Raw genomic sequence first — 25,980 nt, 5'->3', positions numbered from 1 at the left:
GTCACTGCACCCCACCGTCTCCTCCACCTTCCTCCCTCAGCCAAGCTCAGCCTCCTGGGGACGAGACCCATCAGGAGAGAGGGGTGGTGTCCCCCGCTGCAGGGCTGTGCTGGGAAGCCCTCCTCCTCCCGGCAGCCCCAGGATCACTGCTAAGCCCTGGTCTGACACAGCACTTCTGTAATGTGGGCGCATCGCCTAGAACCTTCGGGTTATCTGCCAGATCGTGCTACACAGATGACACACGGCACACGGGCTGCTTTTTGTTTGTTTGTTCTTACACTCACATTCCACTTAGCATATTTTAAAGCCAATGATCTTGATTTATTTCCCCCTCAGATGCATGTCACACCCAGGCAGTTCTAGACCCTGGGGACAAAGCAATGACAAGATGAGGTCCCTTTGTTCAGGGAGCTGACTTCTGGTGACATTATCAAGCAGAAAGGAGGGAGAGGATAAAAGGAAGTAAGGACAGACAGAGGGACGCATGGAGGAGGGAAGGAGGAGGAGACAGGTGGTGGACAGGTCCGCTAGTGATGGGGACAAGAAAAGAGGAAGGGCCAGGAGAGATGGGGCGGGCCAGAGGCAGGCCTCTCATACATTTCAGCAGGAGAAGCCAGGGTGGCTGGGGCAGCCTCCTTGAAGAGGTGGCATCTCAGCGGGATGTGCCCGGAGGACCAGCGTGAGCCATAGAGAGATCCGAGGAAGAGCATCCTCAGCACAGAGCACAGGATGTGCAAAGGTGGCCCCGCGGCTCTCAGCTCCGCAAAATCCACAAAACGCTGAATCCCACCCTGGCCTGGGATGCGGATCCACGCCCAGGGCCAGCATGAGCACCCGAGGGGACAGGAGCATGCAGACCCAGGAAGAATCTCCCCTCAGCCTCTCCCTCAGCCTCTCCCTCTGCCTCTCCCCTCAGCCTCTCCCTCAGCCTCTCCCTCAGCCTCTGCCCTCCTCCCTCCCCTCCAACCCTATCAGACACGTTAACAGTAACACGTAACCAAGTAATTAGGAGGTGATGAGTTTTGAATATTAGTGACTTTGCTTTTTAATATGATTTGCTTATAAGTTCAAATAATTTCAATCATCATTTTTAATAACACGATATTTTCTCATTTTATTTTTACAAATGACGAGTTTGGAAAACTCTTTGACAATTTAACAAAATGTTGTTAAAAGTGAACAAACCAGATCTGGCTCAGCACTGGATCTGAGGGAGACATCTAGAAACAGAGAAGAAAGGACAACTGGTGGGGCGCGTGCACCCACGCACAGCGTGGAGACCCGCACCTCTGGTCTCCTTCGTGCCCTGCTCCCCAGATCTGGGAGCTCTGTCCCGTCAGTCCCTCCCTAAGTGACCTCTGGCCCTGGCTACCTGCTCATCGCATCTGACCTGCCCCTGAAACCTGGCTCTTGACAGCGTGTCCAAGGGGGGCCCTGGGGCACAGAAGTCCCGCAGGTTGGATGAATGGGACCCGCTGGAGATCCTTCTCAGAGGGACCGGGTTGAATATACCCCCAGGGGCACAACTGCCCCATTTCACAGATGAGAAACGAGGCTTGAGGGAGTTGTTACTTACTCAAGGGCAACAGCTGCCCAAGTGGAGGCCACACCCACTGACATCCAGGTCTGTGGGCCCCACCCGGTCCTTCTGGAGCCCCCTCTGCACCACCCTGGAATGGCCCCAGGCTGGCTCTTGGATTTCGGGGTGCACAGCTGTGGAACCCTGTCTACCGTCTGCTGACTGGAACCCCCGTCCCCCGAGCCACGGCTACTTGAGGGCAGAGCCTGTGCTGCGAGTCTGATGGGCTCTTAGAACCCAGCCACTGGGGTCAGGAGAGATTTTAAATCCAGGTCCAGGCCTCCCATGGCGCGTGTGGGGAACTGAGGCCCGCGGTCGTGACACTGTCGCTGAAACCAGGACCAGGACGAGACTCGGGCCCCCTCTAAAGTAGGCAGAGTTGTGGTGAATGATGAATATCCAGGGCCAGTGCCAGAGACGTGGGCGCCCAGGGGCAGCGCCCCCTCCCCGGGCTCCCAGGCAGATGGGAAGAGAGCAGAGATCCGGTCCCCTCCACGGGACTTAGGGGCGATTCCAGGAAACACTTCCCGCCAGGATCTGCAGCCTAGAGATCATCTGAGAAGGCCCAGAGCGCAACCAGACTCCCCAAACACCCTCATGGCAAAGAGTGTAGACGTGGGCGGAGTCGGGGGGGAAACTGAGGTAGGGAGACCCTCAGGGCCCTCCAGGTTTGGGGTTCTCAGACTTTCATCTCCCCCCAGCAGACATGGCCTCCCCTGGGGCAGAGGGGACTCTCCAGGACACCTGGAGCCTGTGCTCCGGGGTCCAGCAGGCAGGAAGCGGAGACGGTCTCTGACATCAACGCCCCAGCATGTCCAGGCAGGGGACTCCTCAGGAGGCCACAGGGACATCCAGGCGGCTGTACTGGACGCCAGCCAAGCTCTGTCTGTGGCCAAAGCACAGGGTGAAACTGTCAGAGAGAGGAGAGGGTCAAAGGTGGCAGCCTGGGGGTCTCCATCCCCTGCCTCTGCCTGCATTTCCACTTGTCTCCCCTGGACCCCCAGCAGCTCCCTCCAGGTTGCCTGAGCCCGACCCTGCCCTCCCCTGCTGGAGACCCTCCTGGAGCTTGCCTGACAGCCAGGCCGAGTTTGCTGACGACCCGTGAAGTGCCCTGGGCTGCCCCAGGCCCTGGGAAGAGCAGTGAGGGCAAGGGATACCCCAGAACATCACGGAGCATTCTCGACGCTCCTGCCTGCACCAGGGACAGAGCCAGGGCACCCGTGCTGAAGGAGCAGAGCCTTCGGCCCCAGCGGCCCCTGCTGGGCAGAGCTGCCTCCACCCCTGCATGACACCAACACTGCTCGGAAATGACCCTCTCTGTGTGCTCCTCCGGTTTACAGTCACTTTCTCTCCTTTCCAATAAAATGTGACCTGCCCTCTGAGTACAGAGACTTGTCTTGTCCTGGTCCTGGGCCTGTCCCTGGGTCTACTCGGGAGCCTGGCTCCGGGGGGCACTTGGAAATATTTGCTGAAAGCCGAATGAAGGGACCCTGAGCAACGGGGGACACCTCATGCAGCCCCAGGGCAGAGGGGGTCTCTTCTGCGCCTGCACAGTGAGAGTCACCACTTCCAAGAAGCACATCTGAGGCCCGAGACCCCGGACAGAAGGAGCCCCCCAGAAGTGGATGTGGCTCCTCTGCGTCCGCTCTCGTTCCTGGGGGAGCTACGGCTCCTCGCTGCAGGTGGGGTCTTGTAGGACTCCCATCGAGGAGCCCTGCCCCATCCTGACAGATCGGAGGCTGCGGGTGGACACCTGTCAGGCTTGGCCAGTCACAATCTCTCCTGGGAATGGGAGTCTTGAGGGGCAGCCGGTGCCTGGCCTCCCTTTAGTTCCTGAGCTGGCCTGGTCCCTGTGCTCCCAGGGTGGGGTGTCTCCCCCTCTGTGGCTCCGGTATCAGGGACCTCTGAGCTGGGCCCTGGACTGAGGTGGTGAGGCACAGACCCCCCTTCTGAGCCCTGCCAACATCCCTAACTCGCTGCCTGCCCCACGATGGTGGCAGCCCCAGCCTGTCCTCAAGGGCTGGCCCCAGATGTCCAGCCCGACCTGATCAGTGGCAGCCACACCCTGCCTTATCCCAGAGCTCTTCCACCTGCCCCTCGGCCTCCTCCCTTCCCTTCTCTGTTCTGGAAGATGAGTCTGGAATCTTCTCCCGAGAAAACCAGTTTGGCAGAAATTTTGTGCAGCGCTCCCTAACAGAACCCTGGGGTTTGGCTGGGCTTCTCTATGGCCGCTAGGGCGTGGAGGAGTTCCCTCCAGGGGTGTGGGTGCCCTTGAGAACGGTGCTCTCCTCCCCCCACCCCTCCTACGGGAAGGTGCTGGGGCCAGAAAGGTGAGGCTGAAGGGATGGCAGAGCCTGGGCCCTGGAAGACCTCAGGGAGCACAGAGGCCACCCCTGTCCTGGACCCCCTCCCCAGACACACACACCACGGGGACTGATGGGCAGCTGGCAGAGAGCACTCTGGGCTGGGGACAGGGCTGGTCACTTGTCCTGCATTCCCGGTTTCAGGAGCCCGACGAGGGTGGGGCTTGGCAGGCAGTTAAAGAAGCTGGTTTTAAACATCTTTTGGGGCCTCCCAGAAACAGCATGGGCATCAGCAGCTGGTGACTAGGGCCCTGTGCCACAGAGGGAACAGGAAGGCGTGTCCAGCATGCTTAGGACCGCAGCTCCAGGGCCTCCCACGCTCCATGTCTACCCTTCTCTAATTGAACAGCCTAAGATGGTGCTAAGGTTCTGAACTCTCCTTTATGACCTAAAGACCTTCCTACATCTGGCTCCTCCCGTCGGGCTGATCCGGTCTTCGCTCGTCCTCCCTCCCTCCCTCTGCTCCATCCTCCCTCCCTCCCTCTGCTCCAGCCACACTGGCTTCCTGGTTCCCAGCATAGGCCAGATATGCTCCCACCTCAGGGCCTTTGCACATGCTGTCCCCTCCTCCTGGAAAGCTCCTTCCCTCATCTTACATGGCAGCCTCCTCCTTCTACCTGAAGTTGTGCCTCCTCACACAGGTCTTCCCTCTGACCTACACTCAAACCTAGCCATAGCCCCTACCTCCTCTGTCCTCCTTTCCTCTGGTCTGGCTCTGTGGCGAACATGCCCTGTTCCAGTTTCTTCTAGTCACACATTGCTGGCTAAACACTGATTGTGCCTTTGTTGACTCACTGCTTTCTGTCCCCTCCCCCACTTAGACACAAGCTCTAGGGGTCCAGGGTCTGGCCTTTCTTAGCCTCAGCCACAACCCCTAACACGGCCTGGCAGCCCTAAGGACCCCACAGTGTGTGCTGGAGGCAGGGATGAAGCCCACTAGCAGTTTTTAAAGGTCACAGTATATTGTTGTGTTTCTCCATGGCTCCATGACTCTAAGAGCCTGTGGTCTTAAGATTCCACTGTTCTTTGGGCAGGGACATAGCTCAGTTGGTAGGGTGCTTGCTTTGCCTGCACAGGGCCCTGGGTTCAATCCAGCACCACCAAAGAGATTCCACTCTTCTGACCTCTGTCCTGGGCACTGGGCCCACAGTTGGAGGAGCCCCTTCCCCAGACCTGCCCGCCCACCTCGTACCGACTCTTCTGGAACTGTTGGTCTATCTCGGCCAAGGACTGGCCTTTGGTCTCAGGAACAACTAAGTAGATGAAGCCCAGGCCGAGGACAGCCGTCAGTCCGTAGAACAGGAAGGTCCCGGACAGGCCAATGGCACCTGGCAACAGAGGGGGGGTGGAAGTGGGCAGGGAGCCCAGCGCCCTGGCCCTGCGGCCTGGGCTCCCTGTGTCCAGGTGAAGCCCTGAGAGTCAGCTCACCCTGAGCACAGGCCGTGGGTGGTGGCTTTGCAGAGTGGCCAACGGGCCATCAGGTGAACACCTGAAGCAAGAATTAACTGAGGCAGGCTGGCCGTCCACCACGCAGCGGGGGGAAGGCATGTGGGGAGAGACCACTCAGGCGCTGCCCACAGAACCGGGATGCCTGCCTGCAGGGGGGCTCAGCACTCTGCCCCTCTCCTCCTGGAGCCTGGGAGGGGCCGGGTCCCAGGGTCAATGACCAGGATAGGGACGACCTGGTGTCCTGAGAGCCGGTCAGCGACAGACAGAGAAAGCAGGCCATGAAGGATGGCTCTCTGTCTAGGAGGGAGCACAAATTGTGTTTGGGTGCTATTTCCTCCTCCGCCAGCCACAGCCACGCCTCCCGCAATGGCCTCCCTGAGGGCTGGACCCGCTCTCCTGAGGGGGGCGCTGGGCAGCGGTCAGGAGGGCGGCTCCAGCTTCTAAGGACCAGGTGGACTTGGGAGCACGGTCCCCATCTGTGAAACGGATGGTCATAGGAGGTCACAGGCCTTAAAAAGCCCCCTCCCCCGCCCCTCCTGTCCTCACTCATTCCATACAGAGAGCTGCCTGCCGGAGAAGAGGCGGGGGAGCCCAGGTCCCCTAAGATTGGGCTAGGAGATGGTCACCGTGTGTAGCTTCTGCCACACGGTGTCCCACGGCTCCACCAGCTGGCTGTGCCTTTGGCCTCGGGGAGTAGGAAAGTGAGCTTTAAGATCCCCCCGTGGGCCCACAGTGAGGAGCCGGGCACCCCAACGCCACAGCAGCTGGCCCCGGATGGGCATGTGACGTGCTGAGCCAGTGAGGGTCGGTCCCGGGAGCTGCAGGAGCCACTAGGAAAGGCTTCCCTTCCTGGGCTGCCAAGCGGGGAGGCCTGCTGGCTGCCATCTGCACCACAAGCAGCGGCCTGCCCGGACGAAGCCCCCAGGTGGCGGGCAGAGCCGACAGGGAGGGAAGGACAGCGGACAACCGTTGGCACCTGGGGATCAGCTCTCCCCTTCTTTTCAGCAACTTAAGACAAATGTCTCCCTCTTGCTTATAAACTGGGCTGTATTGGGTGATTTTCTGTCACTTACAACCAACAGATATGGGCGCTTTGACCCAGTCTGGCGGACACTGTCCCTGCATCTAGAAGGCACTGGGCGGAGGGATTAGGCCAGAGGACTCACCAATGAGATCGAGGAAGGAGAGGCTGACGAGGAGGTTGGTGGCCCAGTTGAAGCTGTTGCAGAAGGCAAAGGCTCTCCCTCGGACCTCCACAGGGTAGATCTCACTGAGGACCAGCCAGGTCACTAGGACAGGAGAGCAGGAGGGCTTCTGGGCGGAGGCCGGGGCTGGCACCAGCAGCCAAGTAGGCAGCCCCCAGGGACGCACTTCAGGCTCCTGATACCAAGGACCCCACACATCTGCACCCCACACATCTGCACCCCACACCACTGCAAGAATCGCGTTAGGGTGGCCGTGATGTCTGTTTGGCCAGGACGAGGGGTCTCCTGGACACAAGACCTTCAGTGCTGAGATGGCAAGGTCCTGGGGGAACCGGGATGATCGGTTCCCATCCCATTCACTAAGTTCCTGCCAAGTAAACCCTGCTGCCTGGGCCATCCAGGGGCACAGCCAGGTTTTACCAGCCCTGAACTTTAATTGGAAAACCTTAAATATATATATATAAACAAAAAGTTAGGCCCAGGCCCCGGGAGGCACAACTGCAAGCCAGGGAGGGGCCCTGACCCTTTGGGCCACCCACCTCCAGAGCCCCTGAGACTGACAGGGCCTCCCACTGCCTGCTGGGCAGCTCCAGGTTGACCTGCACAAACCCTCCCCTTACCTGGGCCAAATCCGAAGGAGAAGGCGCTCACAAAGGCCATCATGCAGACCAGGGCGGCCCAGCGCAGCACCGCCGGCTGTGAGGGGGGACTAGGGGTCGCGGGGGTGCTCAGGGCAGGCGGAGCAGGGGTGGGGACATCTCTGCCTGCTGGACGGGTCTTGGCTTTCTTAGAGGCGGACAAGGCAGGCTCCTGTGGGTCCCCGCCGGCTCTCGGCTTTGTAGGTGGAGCTGAGTCCTGAAGCAGGTCCGAGCCAGGGAGGCCAGCTTGCCGGGTGGCATTGGGCAAGGCCAGGCAGCTCGGACCAGAGTCCACGGGCACAGCAAAGCTGACAAGGCCCAGGCCACTGACCGACAGGGCCATGAGGGCACAGCCAGCAAGCAGCAGGGCCCTGCGGCCCACACGGTCCACCAGCCCCACGGCCATCAAGGTGGCCGCCACCTTCACCATACCGAGCCCCACGGAGGCCAGCACAGCCGAGGACCCCCCGCGGAAGCCGACCGAGCGGAAGACGGTGGAGGCGTAGCAGAGCACGTTGGGCTGCCCTGTGAGCTGCTGCAGGAGCACCAGCCCCAGCCCCACGGCGGTCCGGCCTCGCATGTTGTTCCGGGCCCTGAAGAGGTCCAGGAAGGTGTAGCGTGGCCTCTCGGGGCCCAGCTTGGTGGCCTCACCTCCCTGAAGCAGCAGGAGGTCCCTGTGAGCGGCAGTCTCGTCTGCACCAGCAGGGAGGAGGAGGAGGCCCAGGCTCTGTAGGACAGCGGGTGCCATGGCCCAGCCAAACATGTGCCTCCAGCCCCGGGGCACACTGGCCAGGGCATAGTTGAGGGCGTAAGACAGCAGGATGCCCACGGTGATGCCCACCTCATAGAGGGCCACCAGCACTCCCCTCTGCCGCGGCCCCACCAGCTCTGACACGTAGATGCAGCAGGCCATGGAGGACAGCGAGATGGCAAAGCCGGCGGCCGAGCGGCCCAGCACCAGCCAGGGCAGGGAGCGCGCCAGGCCCAGGCTCAGGCTGCCGGCCAGCAGCACCAGGTTGCTCCCCAGGATGGCTCGTTTCCTGCCATAGCGGTCAATGGGGATGCCCCCCACCAGGGAGGCCAGCAGAGCGCCCAGCAGCAGGCTGCCCACCAGGAGCTCCTGCTCTGAGCAGCTCAGCCCAAAGTCAAGCTGCAGGGGCAGCAGCGCACCCGATATGACTGCCAGCTCATAGCCAAAGGTCAGGCCACCCAGCAAGGACACAGAGGCACACAGGGGCAGCGCAGGCGGGGCCCGGCCTGGAAGACAAAAGTGAAAGGAGGGTTCAGAGGTGTCTTGCCAAAGCACCTGAGTCCAACCTGCCCTCGGGCCGACAGCCCTCCATCCACACCCGCCCGGCCATCTATCCACTCATCCAGTATCTACCCCCCACTCGCCAACGCACCTGCCGACTGACCCACCCACCTGCCCACAAATCCACCCATCATCCGCCCCTCCCCTATTCCCTCTCCTCATATACCCATCCCCAACCCGTCTGCCCGTCCATCCATCCTCATTCGTTTATCTGGCGTCTGCCACATGCCAGGCCCTGTCCTTGAGGCTGGCAATCAGCGGAGTCTCCAAGGACCGAGGTGTTAGTAGAAACAGGCAGAAGAGAAATAAGTTCATCATGTAACCTCAGGGTCGATCCATGTCACGGACAAAGCAGGGACACGGGCTTGGGAGTGAGAGAGGAGTATCAATTCAAATAGGGTCAGCTCGGGCCCCTCTGGGGAGGGGACATTTGAGCAGAGATCCAAATGAAGTGGGGGTGAAGGCCATGAGGAAAGTGTGTCAAACAGCAGAGCAGACCGAGGGGACACAGGTCAGAAGGGATGGAGGTGTGTTTGAGCAATCGTGAATATTCACAGCTGGAACTCACCTATGACATCGGCTAAATGCCAGCCCCTGTTTCAAGAGCTGTGTACACATCAGTCTCACAGTGTACCATTAGCATCCTCCTCCAGGGTGCAGAGAGGCTAAGTAGCTTTCCTACAGTCACACAGCAAGTAAGAGGCAGGGCTGAGATGGCTAGAAGACGAAGGCTTTGATCACTGGGCTAATCAGCAAGGAGGCCAGAGTGGCCCGAGGCCAGCGAGCAGGAGATCGGACAGGATGAGGGGAGAAGCAGGCAGGGCCAGAGTACGTGGGGCCTTGTGGGTCACCAGGACAGGAACGGGTTTCATTCTCGGTGGAGGGTAGTCTCTGGTGGCTTGCGCTGGGAGTGAGGTGATCTATTTTTAATTTTACTCTTGCTGTCCTGTGCAGATGCTACCTGAGGGGGTGTAGCCACTAAGGTCCATTCACCTCTTCTTTTCCTTTTTTTTTTTTTTATTGAGGAACCCGTAGGCCTCCCAAGTCGTTTTAATATACATAGAAATGAGGAAAGGACACTGCAGTAAATGTTAGGAAGAAATTCCGGAGAGTTCATGGATGCATTGACAAAAGATCTGCTTCAATGTCCATCTTTTAAAAATTAGTAGATTAACAATTCAAACATTCTCCTCCTTTAAGATAAAATAGAGATTTTTTTTTTTTTCCAAGAGTCTTACTAAGTTGCCCAGGCCGGCCTCGACCTTGCCATCCTCCTGCCCTAGCCTCCTGCGGAGCTGGGACGACAGGTTTGGGCCATGGCACTCAGCTCAAGCAGAGAATTTTCAGGGTGTGGTAAGTGAATGTAGGAAGCAGCAGGCCTGGAGGTGGTGCTGCACGTCTGTAATCCCAGCTACCAGGGAGGCAGAGGCAGGAGAAGGCAAGTCAAGGCCAGCCTGGGAACTTGGTGAGACTGTTTTAAATTTAAAAAGGGGCTGGGGATGTGGCTCAGTGGTAGAGCACCTGGGTTCAATCCCTGGTACCTCGAAACCAAACCACACAAACCAGCGGAAATCAGGAGGGCGCCAGGCAGCCGGCCCCTCCTTAGGGACCCCTCAACCGCCGGTGACTCTAATTCTTTATTTTGAATTGTGAAGCGTTTAGTCCTCAATGAATTTATGTCTGGATGGACCATTGGTTAAAGATGAAAAATGAAAAAGACAAGAATCTCAAAAAGAAGAAAAATCCTGCAAATGCCCTGAAGCCCCAGGAAATAGGTGCTTCCTCTCCCCCCCCCGTGGGGCTGGACAGGCGCGGAGTGGGAACCCGGCTGCCGCGGGGCACGGGTCTGACCTGTGGTGGGCTCTGTCCTGTGGCGGGCTCCGTCCTGCGTGGCGGGCTCATCTTCCGCCACTGCCCCTGGCGGCCTGGGGGATCCTGGCATCTGTGTGCTGTTAAGGGTGGCCGCAGCCCCTCTGGGCACTCTGGCCTCCCCAGCTGCCTGGAGCCAAGTGCCCCCTGGGCTCAGTGTCAGTTTGCTCTTGTGTAAAACGGAACAGGACGCCCCGCTGCCGGCGTCCAGAGCCCATGGGAACACGCATCCAACAGGGACAGGGAAACGCTCTGTGAATGTCACCGAGTGACCCCGGGCCTCCGAGCCTGGGGCAGTGGGAGCACCCACGCTTGCTCTGTGCCACCTTGGGCGGGTGGCCTCCATGACCTCCGTGTCCTCGTCTTACGGGGTTGATAAATGCTTTCTCACCAGCTCTTAGGAGAGCTGGGGAGAGAAAAGCCCCTGGTGCCCAGGCAGCTGCACAGGAGGACCACCAGGCTCGCTGTGCCACCGGCTCCTTCCGCCCATCTCCAGACGCCCCTGCCCCACTTTGAAAGCCACCTGTGGAGACTGGAGCTCATCCCCCCTCGCCCTGTGGAGCAAGGGGAGGAGGCCAAAAGCAAGGCAGGCAGCGGTTCCTGGCTTGGCAGATAAGCTTTTTTTGATTTGTACCAGGGATGATTGAACCCAGAGGCACTTCACCACTGAGCCACATCCCCAGCCTGTTTTTTATTTTTTTATTTAGAGACAGGGTCTCACTAAGTTGCTGAGACTGGCCTTGAAGCTGTGATCCTCCTGCCTCAGCCTCCCGAGCTGCTGGGATGGCAGCAGGCAGAAAAGCTCTTTTAAAATGATGCATTTCTCATCCAGAGGAAAAAGAAAAACAACCAACAACACACACTCCCAATTGCACATGTGGAAATTAGAAATACACATCTAAACAACTTAGCATAAAGAGGAGATCAAGTGGAAATAACTACCTATTTGGAATTGAATGAGAATAAAAGGGCCACATAACAAAAACTGTGGGAGGTAATTACAGAAACTAGAACTTTTCGTCAGAACCTCCAAAATAACTGAAAATAAATGAATTCAGACTAGGAAAATTAGAATGAAATGAACTCAAGGACAAGAGGAATTAATGAATATAAAAACAGATGTAATAAAACAGGAAATAAAATCAGGATAGTTAGCTGGGAGTGGTGGCGCACACCTGTAATCCCAGCGGCTTGGGAGGCTGAGACAGGAGGATCGAGAGTTCAAAGCCAGCCTCAGCAAAAGCAATCCCCTAAGCAACTCAGTGAGTCCTGCCTCTAAATAATACAAAATAGGGCTGGGGAGGGGGCTCAGTAGTCCAGTGCCCCTGAGTTCAATCCCTGGTACCCCCCAAAAAAGAAAAAATCCAAATTGTTGATCATTAAACTTTGAGTTGGTTTGGACAGGGCTAAGAAAACAGGTGAGGCTCTGGGGAGTGTGACTAAAAAACTACAGGCACCCGGGAGGCCAAGGCACTGTCAACAGGTGAGGCACCAGCAGCAGCGGCGGTTGGAACGATCTTGTCCCTACAGGCTCCCCAGGTACCCACATTTAACATGGAGGGGGCGCCCTGCCTTAGGGGTCCCTGCGGTCTCCAACCACTGTCTCCCAACACGTTTGATCTGGGCTCATCCTTTATGTGTCTCTTGTGAAAACAGCATAGAGCTGAACATTTTCAAGTTCAAGTTCAGTAGAAGGGTCTTTGCTTTAAAAGAGTGAACCTAAGCTCACTTAGGACAGTTACTGATTCGCTTGCACCTGCTCCTGACACTTTGGGTTTTTTTGTTTGGTACCAGGGGTTGAACCCAGGGGCGCTTCACCACTGAGCCGAATCCTCAGTCCTTTTGAGTTTTAATTTTGAGAGAGAATCTTGCCAAGTTGCTGAGACTGACCTCAAACTTGCAATCCTCCTGCCTCAGCCTCCTCAATGGTGGGGATGCTGGGATTACAAGCGTGTGCCACCATACCCAGCTCCATTTCTATTCTTCTTAGAGTAGCACTTCTACTAGAAGTTTCTCCAATGAGAGAAACTTCTCTGTCTGTCTATGGGGCAGGGTGGTGACTGACCCCACGCAGACCCTGAGTACATGAACGGCGGCTAATGTAATGGAGGAATTCATTTTCTATTTTAATTAACTTACTTATAAAGCAAGCCATGTGGCTGGTGGTTACCATATTGACAGTGCAGTTGCACAGGTTACTCCTAATTCTTAAAGCACATGTTTGCACTTACATTTTCCTAGAAGCACCTGGAGTAACCCAGCAGCAGGTCTGTCACCCAGCCCCACTCAAGGCCTGATAAGAAGCGTGGTAGCACCACAGCCAGGCGGACCCAAGGTGTTCCCCACACCGGGTGCTGCCCTGAGTGCTAAGCTTAAGACCTTCTTTAATCCTCCCCCAGCCTTATGAGGGGTGCCTCTGAATTATTCAGGAGTGACTAACTGGTGACCCCAGGGCGGCAGTGCCTTGCCTGAAGTCAGAAGTCAGAAGGGCCAGCCTGCACCCAAGGCCGGCTCCAGCCTTACCTGAGGGCTCCGCTTCCCCCTGCCCTCTCAGCTGTGGGCACTTTTGTGCAGAGGGAGGAGTTTCACAGCGTAGGACTCGGCCCCTTCTGCTCACCCTCTCCCCTACACCCCTGCCCCTTCCCTGCCTTTCCTGTTGGGAAAGACCCTGGAGAACCGGCTGCCTGGTCCCTGCTCAGCCCTCCCGTCCCCGGCCCCAGCTCCCTGGTCCCCAGGCCTCACTCTCCCGGGGGGAGCTTCCTCCAGGACCCGGAGGAAAGGAGGCCCAGGGAGGACTGACCGCCATCTCCTAGCTCTGATTGAGGGCAAGGGGAGCCCAGCCACAGGCCAAGGCCAGGCTGAACGCCGCGGCTCTCCGGACATCAGTGGACACCAGTGGCAGACCAGGGTGGAGGTGGGGAGAGGACGGCAGAAACCCAGTGAACTCAGAGTGATGCCGACAGGGGCATCCCTGAGCTCGGGTCAGGTGCAGCCCCGTGAGGGCCCAGGGGGTGCTGCAAGGGTCCATTTCACAGACCAGAAACCCAGGCCCCGCGTGTGCCCACGGCTGGGAAGCAACAGGGTCAGGGCCACTTCGTGCCCAAGCCCAGAGCTTTGCGGTGGTGACCACCCAGCAAGAAAGGCCAACCAGAGGCGGGGTGGAGAGACAGCAGGGGTGCGGGGCCCAGGAAAGAAAGCTCTGAGCAGGACCCAGGTGGCAAAGTCCCGCGGATCTAGGAAGGTGTCAGGGCCATCAGAAGGCTGGGGAAGGCCGACCCCTCCTTAAGCTCTCCATGGCTACCCCACCTATAGGAGCAAATCCCAGTCCTCAGTGTGACACCCAGGGCCCTCCCCAGGCTACCCTGAGTGCTTGCCCTCCCCTTTGTCCCAGCCAGCATCCCCAGCCTCCCCCACACCCAGGTGACATTTCTGTTATCCTCTATTATCATCATGCTGCCCGGGCTGGCCCTCCTGCTCACCTGCCACCTCCCAGGTCCCCACATGTGTGTCTCAGTTTGGACCATCCATGCCCCGCCCCATTGCCAGCCCTAGGACACAGGCTGACTGTCATTCCCATGCCACCAATGAGGCCACCGAGGCACAAGGGTGAGCTCATTGCCCAGGTGACACAGCATGTAAGTGACCGAGCAGGGATTTGAACTTGTGCAATCTGACTCCAGAGCCCAGTGCAGAGAGAGAAAACGAGTCACCAGCCACCTCCCCGAGCGGAGCTGAGCGCTTGGTTTTCTCACAGCTCTCAGGGCCGCCCTTTGATAAGAGCATTTTATAAGGGACCATGTGAAGGTCAGGGAAGGTGACAAACTGTCCTCAGTCGTGACAAATTGAGAACACTGGGGCTGGACCCAGTCCTAATTCCAGTGCATAGACTGAGCCCGCACCCTGGACCCTGCGGCGGAGAGAGCATGCTGGGAGCTCGGCGGAGGGTGCAGACGGCTGGTGATTAGGTTGGACACACCCTGGCCTCTACCACCCAGGCCTGGCTCTGCCCACCGCAGGCTCTCAGTAAATAGTTGCTGAATTAATAGGAGGGTCGGGAGGGCAGGAGCCGGGGGCAGAGCCAGGACTCCAGGGCAGCGTGCAATGGATGTGAAGAGATGGACACTGAAGTCAGAGCTATGGCTGGTCCCCCGCTGTGCCCCTGCTCTGTGCATAGGAGGCTGGGTGGTGCAATGGTTAGGGGTGCAAACTGGAGCCGGGCTGCTGGGGTTCCACCCCAGCTTCTCTTCTCCATAGCTGTGTGACCCTGGGCAACGCACCTACCCTCTCTGAGCCTCCTCTAGCTACATAGGATACAATACCTATCATGCCTGCCGACCTCAGAGCCTCAGACTCCACTGAACAACTTAGAGTGTGATTTTAAGAGAGAATTCATATCATGCCCCCTGCCCCAGCTTCAACCCTCCTCCAGCTTCCCATGCCATCTGCAATAAAATCCCAACTTCCCCATGGGGCACTGGCCCCTGCTCACCCTCTGACATCCTCTCACCCCTTCCCTTCCTGTCCACTGCGCTCCAGCCACACTGGCCTGAGCCACACCAGCCCTGTCCTGCCTCAGGGCCTTTGATGTTCCTGCCACAGGGAAGCTCTTCCTCCAAATCTCGGGCCTCCTCCAGGGTCTCAGCTCCAAGGCCTCCAGCTCTGGACGCCTCATTTTCTGCTGCCCACGGCATCTTATTTATCTAGCTCCTCAACCAAAGGTCCACTCCAGGAGAGAGGGCTTTGTCCATTTTGTTCCCCGCGAATGGCCAGCCCCTATGCCTGGGCACACAGTACATGCTCACTAAAAAGCCAACCATGGCTGACCTTCCAACCTTCTGAACCCAGAGGAGGCCATAGGATCAGGCCCCCTTAGCGACAAAGCAATTCCCTGCCTGCCCCAGCCCTGTTGTGGGCTCTCCTGTCTCCTCTCCACTGAGCCGTCAGGGCAGGACCCCCAGCCCGGGAGCAGTGTCCAGCGCTGGGGTGCTCGGGGAACTGACCAATGACTTTCTCCTTCAGAAGGGAGCCGCATCCCTTGCCTGGGTGACCAGGGCTGTCGGAGGGGCGCTGGGTGTCCAGGCAGGAGCACCCCCAGCCACTCCCCCGGCCAGCAGAAAGGAGGACGGGAGGAAGCGCGCCAAGGCCCCTGCGCAGTCCCCAGCCACCGGCCTGCTGTCCAGCGGGCGGCCACCGGAGGGACGACCCCGGGTGGGTCGGGGCCACGGGAAGGGCCGAAGGGGGGGTGCGTGGGGGGTAGGTGCGGCGACGAGGTGCACAGTGTCCCGCTGCAGCCTGATCGCGACTTACCCATGGCGATCGGGACTCCGCGGGCGAGCTGGGGACGCTGGGGGCCGCGCGCAACAAACTTTCCGGCGCTTTGGGCCGCGTCCCGCCCTCTCCCCACCCTGCGCCACCGCCACGTCGCCCGGCCCAGGCCCCCCAGCCTGGAGGCGGGACGGAGGGGAGCTTGGGACCGCCCCCGCCTCCAGGGCCAGGCTGGGGACCGCCCCGCTGGCCTCCCTGGGTCCCCATCCTGAGTTCTCCCCGGGGAAGACCCTCCCGGCAGCGTCTTGCCCGGGCTTTCTCCGCCAACAGGAGATCCCCGGGTACTGCGTCCACCCCTGAGGGCGCCTGCACTGACCCCGACCCTCACACACCACGTGGGACGCCACCAGTCATTCCACGCTGAGGTGGGACACCCACCACCCTGTGCTGGGCTGGTGAACCCCGTTGCCATTGTTTGCTCTTAAGGAGCTTGCATTCTAGGGACCCACGAGAAAGAACTGAACCGCCAGAGAGATACAGCTCTGATGGAGGCTGCCCAGAGTTGAAGACGGCCATGGCCACGGGCACCCGAGATTCAGCTGAAGGAGGGGCTGTTTGAGCTGAGGCCTGGTGGTCCGCGTGGAGGGAGCATGGTGGCTTTCTCCTAGTTCTGGCGATCGGGAGTCTCCAGCGGGTCTCACTGGGGAAGTGGAGGGGTCAGCCAGGCTGCCTTCCTTTCTGAGGTTCTGGGGGGAACCCATTTCCTTGGCTTTTCTAGTCTCTAGACCTGGAGGAGCCCCGAGCATACAGTCGGCACTCTGTAGAGGCGGGCAGAGTTGATGGTTGCATGTAGGAATGAGCAGAGTGGGCCAATGCCCTCCCCGGGTGGGGTCTGGCGGCTCAGTTCCCTAGCAGCTGCCCACTGGGCCCTGGTTCGCAGATGCTGGAGCATCCCAGGCCCTCCCTCTGGAAAGAGAAACTTTATATTTAAGAAAGAAAACTGTGAGAATTTGAGCAGAGGCTTCCCAGCCACCTTGTCTGAGTGGGAACCCTGCATGGAGGAAACAGAACAAGACTTCTGAGCCCATTTGAGACTGGACACCTCCGCACCTTAACACGTGGGATCCAATGCATTTCTTTTTTGCTTAAGTCACTTTGAGTTGAGTCTCTGGCGCTCACAGCTCTGAGCATCTTCACTCCAGGGCGAGAGACACGTCAGACAGAGGAGCCTTAGACACACCAGAGGCCTCTGCAGACCTTGGGAAATAAGTAAATATGGTTATGTGTCCCTGATGGTTGTTGTTTATTATGTGGCTATTTTTTAACCAGAGCTGACTTCTACAAATACAGAGAGTCAGATGGAAGCTGTCTGGCACATCATCACCTCTTTCCAATGACCCCTTCAGGTTCCCAGGCTCTGCCGCTTCTGGGAAGTGCTTGGGACACACGGGAACCTTTGCTGAGGTTGCCTGCGTCCAGTGCCCCTAGTTTGATATGGACACAAATGACTTCTGAGTTGTATCCAGTTTGTAAGATAATTTTGCCAATGTTCTTGGTTTTTTTTAGAAAATATCATATTACTTGCCTTCATTAAAAAAAAAAAATCAGGAAAGCTCACTTTCCCACGTTAGCCTTGGCCCCACATCACTACCTGGCCACGCCCTGCTGGGCTGTGTCCCCCTGTCCTGTGAGGCTCACCAGTGATTGCAAACTTTTTCTGCCGAGGTCTACATAACAGCCATTTCAGGCTTTGCTGACCATACCATCCTCCCTGGGACAACTGCCCAACCCCACTGTCTAGGCAGAAGAACCTGTGGACAATATGGAACTCAATGGGCGTGACTGGGGTCCCATAAAACTTTCTGGACAGAACAGGCAGCCATCTGTAGCTTGCTGACTGTGCGGTCTCCATATTCTTCAGTGTGCCACAGTCCCCGCCGCCCCACGTTGCCTTATGCCCACTCACTGCATTTACAACGCCTGTGTGAGCTCCACAGACTCGGGATCCACAGCGCCAATGCATGTTCTTGATAAGAGTGCATGTTGGGGGCAAAACCCAGGAAGTCTGGCAAACTGACTGCCTGGGTGGACAAGAGGAGGACTCAAATCCTCCAACGATTATTACAAAGCGACACTGCGGTCTAGGCATCATTCCAGATGTCTATCCTGAACCACAGTGCTGGGGCTACTGGAGAAAATAAAGGGGGTTTTAAAAAGCTTCCATGCACAGAGGCTCATTTTAGCAAGAAAAACACAATAAACAAGAAAGATATATAGTGTGTTAGATAATGGTTAAGGGCTTTATCTTGATGTGACAATGGCTTCACAAGTGTATATGTAGGTGAGAATTTGTCAAATCCTTCAAATATGTAAAGTTTATTGTAGGTAATTATATTTTAATAAAGACTTTTTAAAAGAAAAATGTCACAATGTATCTAAAAAGATATCAAAATGTGACTAGGTTTTTGCTTCCTTAAGTCTTGTTTGGAAAATGTACTACTTTAACATCTGGTGTTCTTTATGGATGGGTAGGAGCTGAGCACTGTGACCCACACCTGTAATCCCAGTGACTGGGGGGACTAGGGCAGGAGGATTTCGAGTTCAAGGCCAGCCTGGACAACTTAGTGAGAGCAGATCTCAACAAAATAAAAGCAAAAAGGGCTGGGAATGTAGCTCAGTGGTGGAATGCTCCTGGGCTCAATTCCCAGTACCAAAATTAATTAATTATAATTTAAAAAGCAGGCAGTGAATCAGTTGATGATAAGAGCAATCAATTAAGATAAGGCAGAGAGGGGATTTCAGGAAGGAAGGCTGGGAGGGAGATATAGATGGTTATAAGAAAAGAAAAAAGAAGGTAGAGGGGCTGGGGCTCAGTGGCAGAGCGCTCACCTGGCACGCATGAGGCACTGGGTTCGATCCTCAGCACCACATAAAAATAAAATAAAGGTACTGTGTCCACCTACAACTAAATATCATATATATATATATATATATATATATATATATATATAGAGAGAGAGAGAGAGAGAGAGAGAGAGAGAGAGAGAGAGAACACCAGTAATCAAGATCTCCAAGTATAACCCAGGTACAAAGCAGCTCCTCAAGTGCTGGTTCTACCCTCTTCCTCTAGCCCAGCCACCCCTACAGCATGCCCTCCTCCACTCCCCCTGCTAAAATCCAGAGCAGCCCCACCCCCTGCCACAGAATCCCAGCCTGGACCTTCCTCCTGGGTCTCTGCTTCCATCTGTCTCTTCTGATCCATCTTCCCAGAGCTGCCCGATGTCATTCCAGGAAGGCCACCAGAGTTAGCACAGACAACAACAAATAGCATGCCCAGCCAAAGGTCAATCTCAGAGAAACATCAACCAATTCTATAGCAAAAGTGGGTCCGGTGTTGCTGCTCTGAAATTCACATTTAACTAGGCCCCCTTTATTCACCTGGCAACCCTGAATTCTAACCATGTCACTCCCCTGGGGAAATCAACTTGGGTTCTGAAGTTGTCTCACAACGACAGTTCAAAAAAGTGGCTTTGTAAAGGGAATGTGGATCATAGAGACTCTTTTTCCACAGGAGAGCCCAGGTGAATGAATGGGCTTTTTATGGTAAGAGGTTTACAACTCAGAACACCAGTCAGAACTGAGTTTTTAAGCAAAGTCTGCCAAGATCACATGAAATAAGTCACTATGATCCCGGCTGATAGCTCAGCTCCTGACAATTGACTGCTCACAGGTCCCAGGAGAGATTCTGGCCGCCTCCAAGCCTTAATAGGGGCAGATCAGCCCCCACCATCATCTGTGCAGACATATCCAGTCTTGTGGTGGGACTGGGGGACATTGAAGGAGGGGCTGAGCCAGGGCGGTTCAGGGCTGGTCCCCGGCCTTGCGCAGGGCCCTCACATGTTCTAATCTTGTTCCTTCCTACCGCGACGTCTCTCCTGCGTCTCATTAAATCTCCTACTATTATAAGGAGGCTGGGCCGTCTCTCACTACCAAAGCCTCAATGTACACGCTCCCTGAAGGAGGGCTCCTGCAGGTGGCTTGCAGTCATCTTGCAGTTTTGCTGGTTTTTGGCAACCTGCAAGCCTCAGGCGAGGACTTGCCCCAGGACGCGGGTGGCTCCTAGCTGTCTGTTCTGTATTCCAGGAGTTTAGAGACATTTCTCTTTGGAGACTCAGCCATCTCTTTGAATCTCTAAATTCCAATCTCAGGACCACCCCCTGGGGCCATCTAGGTGGCCTCTGTGAGCCTGGGTTCCTCACAGCATGGAGGCTGAGGGTGCCAGTGTCCAGTGTCCTAGCCTCAGTGGTCACACGGTGCTACTCGGCCACCCCCTGGGCGAAGCAGCCACAAGCCCACCTCGATTTCAAGGGAGGGAACAAAGAATATGGGGACCATGTTGTCCTCGTGTCCCAGCTGTTACCGTCAGAACTCCCCGATGGTCTTTTCCATGCTGTTTCTTTGCCAAAATACCAGTCTGTGTCCTTGTGTCCTTGGCACGTGGTCCCTGCGGGAGAGTGCATTGTACCCACCGGTAGGCTGGGGTTAGTGTGAGTTGGGCCACATGCTCTGAGAGTCTGGAGAAGTCTGTGCCCACTTGAGGGCTAAGCCTGTGTGTATGTTTTGACTGACAAAACATTGTTCCCAGCCTGCCTCCTTTCCAGGACTCAGGCTCACATCCAACTGCTCACCTGTTTCCACGTGGATGCCCAGGGCCACACAGCCTCAAATGGGCGATGCCTCAAGTCCACCGAGCTGATGCAGAGCTCTGGGTCTCCCTTCCCAGCCCCCAGCTGCTGCCCTCCAGTGCCGCAGCCCTCAGGGAGTCTCTCTGCTCTGCCAGACGTCCTGAGTCCACTCCACCTGAGCCAAGCCCAGCTCTCCTCTTGCCTGCTCCTGACCCTGCCCTTGCTCCGGGAAGCCTGCTAGAGCTCCTGCTATTTCGATGTTAACTGGGATGAAATCCATCCTCCCTCCTGATCCCTCCCAAGGCCTAGACTGGAGAGGCCTCTCCCTCCCTCCTCTCGGCTCATCGCTCATCGCACCTGGGCTCCTGAGCTCCAGCTTGATCCCTGCTTTTCTTTGTGCCCCACAAGCCCGTTCTCACCTCAGGACTATTGCCTTAAGCCCCTGGGTAGGTGGGGACTTGTTACAGCAACTACAGGAAACTAGTAAAAAGGGTCTGTCCCACGTGCTGAGGCCCCGGAGCCGCAGAGGCGGGTTCACCATGAGGAGAGTGGGGTTGGGGGTGTTTGGACGCAAATTCCAAAGACATGAGGTGAGCCCCTGGGTCTTGCTGTGCCTAAAATAAATTCCAGTTTGTGTTTAAACTTGTTTTTGTCACTTGCCACCAACACAGTCATGAATAATGTACAATGCGTCCCTGGGAACAGAAGTACCAGTGCCGGGCTGGCCCCTCTTGCCCTGGTGTGGGCTGACAGCAGTGCTGGCTCGGAGGCTCTCTGGGCCCTGCTCTGCTGACCCGTGCAGGCCAGGTCACAGAGGTAGTAATACCCTGCGTTAACTTTCTGTCACTATGGCCAAATGACCGTTAAAAACAAAACTTAAACCCGGGGGGATTTCTTTAGGCTCACAGTCACTTGGTCACAGTCACTTGGTCACAGTCACTTGGCCACAGTCACTTGGTCACAGTCACTTGGTCACAGTCACTTGGTCACAGTCACTTGGTCCACCACCGTGGACTGTGGTGAGGCAGAACATCGTGGCGTGGAGGGTGTGGAAGAGCAAAGCCACTTAGCAATGGCAGCTGGAACGGGGGCCAGGGTAGGACGTAGTCCCCAAGGGCACACCCCCAGGGACCTGCTGCCTTCCGCAGGCCCCGCCTCCTGCAGTTTCCACCAGCTCTCAGTTGCCCATTCAGCTGTAAGTCCCCCTGTGGCCTGATTCATTGAAGAGGCAAGAGCCCCTGTGACACAATCCCTGCCCCAAAGCCCCACCCTCAGAACATTGCTGCACTGGGCACAAAGCCTCCCGTGTACAAGCTTTGGGGACATTCCAGATCTAAACCATAACGCACTCCTTGTAAAGAATCCTCCAATGACTGCTGGAAGGTGGTGTGAGTACCCAGCGCCCTTGGATTTGCTCTCCTTGGGTGATCAGGAAGGGCTCCCTGGGTGCCACCGAGCTAAGAATGGAACCATGTCTCCGTGGGTCTAGGCAACAAGGGGCAAGGAGAGCACTTTCAGGAGAGAGAGGGCAGGGGCGAGAGGGAGCATGGCTTCAGCTGGAGGGCAGCACAGGTGTCCTAGAGCAGAGAGCAGGGGGTGCTTGGTGGGAGAAGGGTCTGGAGGAGACTTCCATGCAGGGCCTCATGAGCTGAATCAGGATTACACCATTGAAGGAGGTTTAACTGATTTTAAAGAAGTCAGACCCCATCTGGCCATAACTAACCTGGCTTTTATGAATATGTTTGCACAGATTTCTGAAAAGGACTTCGGATAGACTTGGTATCCATAGAGATGGCTATGTGGACACTAACAATTATGATCATGAAACCACAAACTTGAGAAACCAGATGCCATAAATAGAACTGATTCTAGGACAGCTTTGATTAGTCTGGGCTGATGGAATGTGCTGGACACACTGTGCCCACATAAATGGTCTAACGTTTGAAAGGAACCTGTTGTGTGTGTGAATGACAGCGAGGATGCTGGTGTCATAGCAACCCAGACCACAGGGCTTTTCCTCAGGATTCCCAAACAGGGCTCCCTTGACTGTTGGGAAGGGCAGGGAGGAAAGTGCACACTTGGAGAGTGTCTGCTGCCCACCAGCCAAGCTTGGGGTCAACGACTTATTTAATTCTAATAAAGCACTTGTCACAGCAGAACCAACAGTCCCTGGTGGGAAGATGCAGAAACTGGAATACGAGAAAGGCTGTTGGTGGCTGTGCCACAGAGTCAGGGACGCTCACAGATGCCTCTGGTGGCCATGCCAGCTCCCTTCCTTGCTTATAGAGCACATCCTGTCTACAGAGACTTAAAGTGACAGCTTCTCACTTGTCCAGCTGCCTCTGCTGCTGAGGCGGTCCTGAGGGCCGACTGCAGGAGTCTGGCGGGGACAGGAGGACTCCCAGCGACAAGCTTCCTTCCAATAGAGAGGTGTGTGTGGGAAGCGGTGCTCTCTTCAGTGTGGTTTTTACGTTTTCATGCGATTTATAGAATTTAGTGGCCCCCTAGTGACCGTAAGGTGACAAAGGTAAGGACAGAAACCATAGGCTAGGGCTGGTGGGACAGAAAGATGGCAAGATTCTGGGTCCTTAGTTTCATAAAGCGACTGAATGACACCTGGGACCCCATCTCGAGCTGCTGTGAGATCAGAAGCAAGCTTACTGTTGATGGTAGTGAGTTATTTGTTATCTGCAGCTTAAAATATCAAAACTACGGCAGAGTCTACTGATTGTGTCCTAATCATTCCTCCCTTATTGCCTTTTGGTACTAATCCCCCAGAGCTCTAGCGACCCAAGGCGCCTGATAGAGTATGGTCCCTGCCTCCTTTCCAGCCTCATTGGCATGTGACCCGCTTCTGGCCAATAGGATGTGAGTGGAAGTGCTGTTTGGCATTTTGGCTCAACCCCTCACCTACTTGCTTTCTACCTCCCACTCTCATACCTCTTTTTGCTGAATGGAGGGGGTAACAGGTGGCATAGACTCAGAGAAGGAAGCAACAGACCTGGACTATTGTATGACAGAGAAATAATCATCTCACATGTTTAAGTCACTATTTTACAGCAGCTTATTCTATCCCCTTAAACACAGTAACCAAAACACACAGCCATTCGGTGTGGTATAAGTCGGGGTTCTTGTTGCAAATCACATAACAGGTGTGTGTCTGGGGGCTTTGACAGAGGGAGGTGGTCTCTGTGTCCCCTCAGGATTCCACACAATGGGGAAGGGCTGGTCCCGTAGGAAAGAGTGGTTGGACGCTGGGAATGTAAATATAGTAGCTATGGTATTTAGCATTCCATAAACAATTACAGCTTCCATTTCTAGTATCACGTGCTTGGCACAGTTCTGGGGCATTTTACCTCTGGCCACTCATTAAGTCTTCACAAAAACCCTACAAGATCAATATTAGCTTATTTTACAGATGAGCAAAGGAATGCACAGAGAGGTTGAATAATCTCATCTTCCTCCAACGGGGCAGGAGGACCACAAGGTCAAGGCCAGCCTCTGCAATTTAGCGGGGCCCTAAGTAACTTGGCAAGACCCTGTCTCAAAATAATAAAAAATAAAAAGGGCTGGGGATGTGGCTCGGAGGTAAGGCGCCCCTGGGCTCAACCTCCAGAACAAACAATAATAATAATAATAATAATAATTTATCCTGTCACTTAGATGGCGATCATCCCAGCACTTAGAAGGAAAAACGGCTCAAAATGCTTCATGTCCGCCCCTCCAGGCTCTGACCAGTGTGTTGGGGGTCAAAACAAATGGCCAGCGCGGGGCGAAGCGTTCGGGGTCCCAGACCGACTCCCGAGAGGAGCAGAGCCCCCGTCTGCCTCCGGAGGCGCTAAAACAAAGGCGACCGCGACCATCACCGACAACTCCCGGAGAGAACCGAGGAGGGGGAAAGAACCGCGGAGAGAATTGACGCGGACGGACGAAGAGCAGGGGGCGGCCACAGGAGCCCAACCCGAGACACTGAGGGCTTTCAAAAGGGCCGACACATCGGGAGGCGGAACCACTCCCACCGGGCGGAAGTGTCCGAGGGGAGATGTTGAATGGAGGAAGAGGTCCCAGGATTTCCGGAGCGAGCGGAAGCACTGCCCGTAGTTTCCGGAGAAAGCGGAAGCGCTTGGCGCGTCTGCGCAGAAGAGCATCATGGCTGAGGCTAGCGAAGAACCGCCGCCAGAGGTAGAGCCGCTGGCTGCCGCCCGGGAGCGGAGCAGCCGTTTCTTGAGCGGTTTGGAACTGCTGAAGCAGGGCGCCGAGGCGCGTCTGTACCGCGGCCACTTCCTGGGCCGCGCGGCCGTGGTGAAGCACCGCTTCCCCAAGGGCTACCGGCACCCGGTGCTGGAGACGCGGCTCAGCCGGCGGCGGACCGTGCAGGAGGCCCGGGCGCTGCTCCGCTGTCGCCGTGCAGGTGAGGCAGCTGGGCTCGCGGCATGCGGAGACCCCGAGGTTCCGGGCCCTGGGCCAAGGCGGCGGGAGGAGCCCAGCTTCCCGTCCCGTTTGCCTTAGTTTCTTCCTTTTCACTGCCTGCCTCGGCCTTTGGCAGTGTTCTCTTTTCGTTCCTGTCTTCATGGGTTCTTGTTGTCGTTGTTTGGTACCAGGATTGAACTCAGGGGCACTCGACCACCGAGCCACATCTCAGCCTTTTTGGTATTTTATTTAGAGACAGTGTCTCACTGAGTTGCTTAGCGCCTCGATTTTGCTGAGGCTGGCTTTGAACTCGTGATCCTCCTGCCTCAGCCTCCCGAGCGCTGGGATTACAGGCGTGGGTCACCGTGCTTGGCCCTCTCTTCATTAATTAAGATTTCTCATCGTCTCTCACCTACGAGCATTTGTCGCGGAGCCTTCGACCTGGTTCACATCTCAGCTGTGCCACTGTTGATTGCTCAAGGTTGAGCACCTTATTTAACCTCCCATGCTTCAGGCTCCGTGTTTGGGCCGTTTGAATTGTGCATTATTATCCATTCATTCATTCATTTTAAGAATCAGATGTGATTACAAGTATTCGCCGTGGAGCCAAGCTCTCTGGCTGCTTCTTATGGAGACTTTCAACAAGTTAACCTGTCTGCCTGTTCCCTCTCCTGTGAAGTGCAAGTCGTAGTAGAGGTGTCCATCCTAGATGTTGTGACCATGATACTAGGTATATGCCATATTGTATGTTTGAATGTATGCCTGACATAGCTCTCATGAATGTGTGTGTGTGTGTGTGTGTGTGTGTGTATAGAGAGAGATTTTTTTTTGATAAAGCATCATCATGCACCACCACAAACATATCCTCACATGAGAAACTGAGGCTCAGAGAAAGGAAGTAACTTGCCCAAGGTTTTCACAGCTAGTAAGTGGTCCATTCCTCTGATTCAGCACTTCTTGCTTTTTTTTTTTTTTAATTAGTACTTTTTAGGCACCCAGCATACATCAGGATATTGTTAAGATTTGGGTGATCTGGGAAAATTCATCAGTGCAAATGTAGGTAAATTGCTATCCTTTTAATGAAGTTATTGGTTCCTGTTTTCTCCTTTGACCCTTTGTATGATGTAAGTGCCATTAAGCAGAGAACATGGTTTCCTTGTTTGCTCCTGTATCCCCGTTGACATATCTCTAGTTTCTAGATGTGC

At 55.9% G+C, this 25,980-nt stretch overlaps 2 protein-coding genes across 7 annotated transcripts in view; one reads left to right on the top strand and one right to left on the bottom strand.

Annotated features, from left to right (window-relative positions):
- Positions 1–1,038: 1,038 nt before the first annotated feature.
- Positions 1,039–15,788, bottom strand: SLC2A10 (solute carrier family 2 member 10). 2 transcript variants are annotated; one of them, XM_081289906.1, is made up of 5 exons: positions 15,723–15,788; positions 7,217–8,491; positions 6,558–6,680; positions 5,135–5,270; positions 1,039–2,465 (listed from the first exon to the last, which is right to left on the bottom strand). In XM_081289906.1, the coding sequence occupies exons 1-5, from the start codon at positions 15,724–15,726 to the stop codon at positions 2,411–2,413; spliced, it is 1,593 nt and encodes a 530-aa protein (XP_081146032.1). In that variant the 5' UTR covers positions 15,727–15,788; the 3' UTR covers positions 1,039–2,410. The 2 variants fall into 2 exon arrangements, with proteins under 2 accessions (XP_081146032.1, XP_081146031.1); XM_081289905.1 differs by having other exon boundaries at positions 1,040–2,489.
- Positions 15,789–24,490: 8,702 nt separating this feature from the next.
- SLC13A3 (solute carrier family 13 member 3) overlaps positions 24,491–25,980 on the top strand; it is an 82,121-nt gene continuing 80,631 nt past the window's right edge. For 4 of the 5 annotated variants that reach the window (XM_081290389.1, XM_081290386.1, XM_081290385.1 and 1 more), the window contains exon 1: positions 24,491–24,776. In XM_081290389.1, the coding sequence (XP_081146515.1) occupies positions 24,515–24,776 (262 nt within the window). In that variant the 5' untranslated portion in view covers positions 24,491–24,514. The remainder of the gene's footprint in view (positions 24,777–25,980) is intronic. The other variant, XM_081290396.1, reaches the window with a different exon arrangement.

Source organism: Spermophilus citellus, assembly GCF_964194105.1.
Source record: "Spermophilus citellus genome assembly, chromosome: 4".
NCBI lineage: Eukaryota > Metazoa > Chordata > Mammalia > Rodentia > Sciuridae > Spermophilus > Spermophilus citellus.
Note: the sequence above shows the minus strand (reverse complement) of the source record. Positions and strands in the feature narration are given on the sequence as shown.